General features: G+C 59.7%; 1 protein-coding gene across 2 annotated transcripts; it reads left to right on the top strand.

The window, feature by feature from the left end:
• The first annotated feature begins 1384 nt into the window (after window positions 1-1384).
• Window positions 1385-4825, top strand: Gpt (glutamic--pyruvic transaminase). 2 transcript variants are annotated; one of them, XM_059247120.1, is made up of 12 exons: window positions 1385-1506; window positions 1933-2118; window positions 2252-2341; window positions 2416-2524; window positions 2640-2773; window positions 2922-3165; window positions 3371-3450; window positions 3547-3683; window positions 3812-3986; window positions 4093-4248; window positions 4413-4525; window positions 4597-4825. In XM_059247120.1, the coding sequence occupies exons 2-12, from the start codon at window positions 1957-1959 to the stop codon at window positions 4685-4687; spliced, it is 1491 nt and encodes a 496-aa protein (XP_059103103.1). In that variant the 5' UTR covers window positions 1385-1506; window positions 1933-1956; the 3' UTR covers window positions 4688-4825. The 2 variants fall into 2 exon arrangements, with proteins under 2 accessions (XP_059103103.1, XP_059103102.1); XM_059247119.1 differs by lacking the exon at window positions 1385-1506 and having other exon boundaries at window positions 1772-2118.
• The last annotated feature ends 20 nt before the right edge of the window (window positions 4826-4845 follow it).

Raw genomic sequence — 4845 nt, 5'->3', positions numbered from 1 at the left:
GTCTCCCCGCGTGTCTCACTGGGGAAGGGGCAGGTCGTGCTGCTGGGTTAGGAGCCACCCATGCCCAGGAGCACCCAAACCTGTAGATGCATGCTGGCATCTTGCAGATGGCAGCCCCAGCTTTTGTGGGAGGGAAGCTGAAGGCCCCAGGCAAGGAGCCCAGCCTTTACCTCCACCTCTGCTAGCTGGTTCAGCTTCTTGGAGGCTTCTCTGTAACCCTTTGCTTTCCTGAAGGAGCAGGGAAGTTTGGAAGGAGACTCTTCATGGGGAGTGCGGAGGGTCACCATGCAGAGGGGCAGGGACCCTGACTAGTAGGGACACAATGTTTTCCATAGGATTGGGCCAGAGCCAGCAGGACGAGACAGGCAGAAGGCTGGCGGTAGGCTCTTCCCAGGGTCATGGTCCCAGTTCCTGGCAAGTAGCCCTGATCTTGGGGCATATCTGCCAGCTTCCGCCTGGGCTGGTATAGGTGACAAGCACTTGGCCACTCAGGCTGTGCTGGCTAGGCACAATGCATCAGAGTGAGAGGGGCCCTTTAGGGGCCTCAAGCTGGAGGGAAGAAGGCAGTTCTAGATCATGTCCATTGCACTTGGCTTGGCATGGGCACTGACCTGGCCAGCCTCGTGTCCATCTCCAGGGCCTGTCCTTCCTCTAGCACCTGTGGTTGGAGGGTTAGTGTCCTTGGAAGGGCTTGGGGGAGGGTTGGTGGTGGCTGCTGGTTAAATTTAGAGTGGTTCTGTGCTGCTGCCTGCCGTCCACCTGCCAGCACGACTGCTCCTCGGGCCCTGCGGGGAGGCGGCAGGGCCAGGCTCTGTCAGGGCCAAGCCTGTAGTCCTCTGTGCTCTGTCGGAGGGCCAGAGAGAGGCCAGTGAGCCGGGAGGCCACTGTGGCATCAGAGCCAAGAGATCAGAGGTGAGTGTGTCCCCACAGGGCCTCATGTGGTGTTTCTTTCAGCCTGCAGGGACAGAGGGATCAAGGCTCACCTCAGGCCTTCCTGTCTGCCTGCTGCCCAGCTTAGAAGTCAGGCTCCCCAGCCCTCAGCTTGAGCCACAGATGTGTGTGTGTGTGTGTGTGTGTGTGTGTGGGTGCTTAGATGACCAGTACTGAGCATGGCCTATAAGCTTCCTGCAAGGCCAGTGGGAGTGGGGCTCTCTGGGCTTATCAGAGCTCACTTCCTGCTCTGTACCAATCAGGAGCAAGAAGGAAGGGGACTTAGTTACTTTTGGCCTGGGCTGTGCCCTAAGGGCAACCTCAGGCTGATGTGTATTGAAAGGACATGAGGGTAGTCCAGGATGAGGTGTCCAGGACTCTGTGTCCTGTCTCCAGTCTCTTCCCCTCCCCCCAAACCCTTGCAGTGCTCATCAGGGACCAAGGTCCACCCACAGCACTCTGGCAGTCCCCTTGGAACCTAGAGACTGAGTATCTCCCTCCCCTCCCCCGGGCTCCCCAGATTCCTAAGGCCTGGCCCAGTTACCTAGGAGACAAGTCCACTTAAGTAAAGATGGGGTATGTATGTGTCAGGTCTGAGAGGGCTAGACCTCAGCTGGGCCTTGCTGGGGTCAGTCTCCAGTGGTCTCAGTAGGCTCAGGTGCTGAGAGCCCTCTTTGCCCAATATCCAGGGTGTCAGATGTTAAACCGTCCGTCTGTCCCTACTCCCCAAGTGGGTCTCCTGCTCCCTCATGGGGACATTAGGCGGCACTGGGCCTCGCCCCAAGCCCCGCCTGCCGCCTTACCAACTCCCTCTGGCTCCCTGGGGCAGATCTGTGCCCAGACTGGTGGGGCGGGGCCCACGGTACTCCAGCTCCTTCAGTCCTTTCTGCCCCTTTCAGTAGGGCCAGAAGGCTGTGGTGAAGAGGGTGGTGTCTTACCTCAGCAGACTTCCCCATTCCCAGCCCTGATTCCCCATCTGGACCTTTCTACTTCCTGAGCCAGTATCCTTCCCCGGGCTGAGCAGTCATGGCCTCAGGAGTGAATGATCAATGCCAGCCTTCAAGGAATGGACTGAAGGGGAAGGTGTTAACTCTGGATACCATGAACCCATGTGTGCGGAGGGTGGAGTACGCAGTCCGAGGACCCATAGTACAGCGTGCCTTGGAGCTGGAGCAGGAGCTGCGGCAGGTACTACTTTGGGCCACCTGCTGCCCTTTCTCTAAACTGGGATTGCTGAATTAGTCCCCAGCCCAGTGGAATGTGGGCCAGCAGCAGTAGGATGGTGGTGCCACATCTCACTGCCTGCTCCCTTCTTTCCCAGGGTGTCAAGAAGCCCTTTACTGAAGTCATCCATGCCAACATTGGGGATGCACAGGCCATGGGGCAGAGACCCATTACCTTCTTCCGCCAGGTTAGGCTGCTGTACTGCCTGTGCTCACCCCCCTCCCCCGCAAATGCCCTGGCCTCAGTATTTGGTTCCCCCAGGTCCTGGCCCTCTGTGTCTACCCCAATCTTCTGAGCAGTCCTGACTTCCCAGATGATGTCAAGAGAAGGGCAGAACGTATCTTGAAGGCATGCGGGGGCCACAGCCTGGGTAAGTGCCTGCTCCAGGTGGAGCCCAAGCCTTAGGGAGGGGCAGAGAGAGAGAGAGACGGGTCCCTTGGGAAGGTTGCAGGACTTGCTCCCTTCACTAGCTCGTCCTCTTTCAGGTGCCTATACCATTAGCTCTGGCATCCAGATGATCCGGGAAGATGTGGCACAGTACATAGAGAGGCGAGATGGAGGCATCCCTGCAGACCCGAACAACATATTTCTGTCCACCGGGGCCAGCAACGCCATTGTGGTAGAGTGGACCAGGCCAGAGTAGCCCTACGTGTTGGCTAGATCAGGCTCAGTCTGGTGCAGCGGCATCGGCTCAGGGCAGCGGTGGGGGCGGGGTGGGGCGTGCAACCCTGGTTGCACTAACGCTGTGCTCCCTATCGCGCCCACAGACAGTGCTCAAGCTGCTGGTGGCCGGCGAAGGCCGTGCCCGCACGGGTGTACTCATTCCCATTCCTCAGTACCCACTGTACTCGGCTGCGCTGGCGGAGCTGGACGCCGTGCAAGTGGACTACTACCTGGACGAAGAGCGTGCCTGGGCTCTGGACATCGCGGAGCTGCGGCGCGCTCTGTGCCAAGCACGTGACCGCTGCTGCCCTCGCGTACTGTGTGTCATCAACCCTGGCAACCCCACCGGTATGCCTCCTATCTGCTCCGCCCCATTTAGTCGCACCCTTCCCTGCTAGCTCCGCCTCCGCGTGCCCCTCCCATCAGCCCCGCCTCTTCCTCTGAGACCTGCCCTAGCTCTCCTGACCCAAGTGCGCCGGGGCTGAGCAACAAGTGAGCTTAGTTCTCCGTTGCCCATGGCTGACCCTATCAGTGCTGCATCTCCACACTCCAGGGCAGGTGCAGACCCGCGAGTGCATCGAAGCCGTGATCCGCTTTGCTTTCGAAGAGGGCCTCTTCCTGATGGCTGATGAGGTACATTCGACGGGGTGGGGGTTGGGGGGGGACGACGACACCTGGCAATGGACAGCAGCTCAGCAGCCAGCCTGAATAACACTGCTGCCCCTACAGGTATACCAGGACAATGTGTACGCCGAGGGTTCTCAGTTCCATTCATTCAAGAAGGTGCTCATGGAGATGGGGCCACCGTACGCGACTCAGCAGGAGCTTGCTTCTTTCCACTCGGTCTCTAAGGGCTACATGGGCGAGTGCGTACAGGCGCAGGTGGTGGTAGCGGTGAAGCGGGACGGGTAGGGGACTTTTTCGGGCCAGTGCCACGGCTCAACACCCAACACCCTCTTCCCGGACCAGCCTCAACTCATGTTCTCCCCGGCAGATGCGGGTTCCGTGGTGGTTATGTGGAGGTGGTGAACATGGATGCTGAGGTACAGAAACAGATGGCGAAACTGATGAGCGTACGGCTGTGCCCACCAGTGGCGGGCCAGGCCCTGATGGACATGGTGGTCAGTCCGCCGGCACCCTCTGATCCGTCCTTCAAGCAGTTTCAAGCAGTGAGCAGACCAGATCAGGCCGAAGACGTCTGGTGATCCAGCTTTGGGTGGAACTGTAGGGGGACACATTGAAACCCTCTTCCATAATTCCCTCCTGTGGTTGCAGGAGAGGCAGGAGGTGCTGGCCGAGTTGGCAGCCAAGGCTAAACTCACGGAGCAGGTCTTCAACGAGGCTCCTGGTATCCGCTGCAACCCAGTGCAGGGCGCCATGTATTCCTTCCCTCGAGTGCAGCTGCCCCCGCGAGCAGTGCAGCGTGCTCAGGTGGGGAATGCAGGGTCATGTCGGGGCTGAGCGGGGTGTGGGGTGTGGGGTGTGGGTGGGGGGTGGGGGTAGGAGGGGGTGGGGGGTGGGAGGGGGTGGGGGTAGGGGGGTGGGTGGGGGTGTTGGCCTGGGTGCTGTGACCTGACCACCCTGCTGATCCCCAGGAACTGGGCCTGGCCCCTGACATGTTCTTCTGCCTGCGTCTCCTGGAGGAAACCGGCATCTGCGTGGTACCTGGAAGTGGCTTTGGCCAGCAGGAAGGCACTTATCACTTCCGGTGAGACCTGGTATGTGTTGACCCCACCGCGAACGGGCCTGTGTCCCAGGCTTACTGTCTTTCCTTTCCAGGATGACCATTCTGCCCCCCTTGGGGAAGCTGCGGCTGCTGCTGGAAAAACTGAGGCATTTCTATGCCCAGTTCACCCAAGAGTACTCCTGAAGCCACAGCTGGGACCACACTGGACGGCCTCTGACGGAACAAACTGAGGGTCCTTGGGAGCTTCAGTGTTTGCGGCTTTTGCCTAGGGCCTGGGTACCTCTCCCTGCAGGTCCCTAATAAAGCTGGGTGTCAGCCTGACTTGAAGTGGCTGCCTGGGG

The sequence above is a fragment of the Peromyscus eremicus genome, chromosome 20 (genome assembly GCF_949786415.1).
Source record: "Peromyscus eremicus chromosome 20, PerEre_H2_v1, whole genome shotgun sequence".
NCBI lineage: Eukaryota > Metazoa > Chordata > Mammalia > Rodentia > Cricetidae > Peromyscus > Peromyscus eremicus.
Note: the sequence above shows the minus strand (reverse complement) of the source record. Positions and strands in the feature narration are given on the sequence as shown.

What these genes read in the sequence shown, in the direction of transcription:
- Gpt (XM_059247120.1), top strand. Translation starts at nt 1,957, where the DNA reads ATGGCCTCAGGAGTGAATGATCAATGCCAGCCTTCAAGGAATGGACTG. An exon ending in CCATTACCTTCTTCCGCCAG is followed by an intron (nt 2,342 to 2,415) that starts GTTAGGCTGCTG and finishes TGGTTCCCCCAG; the next exon opens with GTCCTGGCCCTCTGTGTCTA. An exon ending in CCTTCAAGCAGTTTCAAGCA is followed by an intron (nt 3,987 to 4,092) that starts GTGAGCAGACCA and finishes CTGTGGTTGCAG; the next exon opens with GAGAGGCAGGAGGTGCTGGC.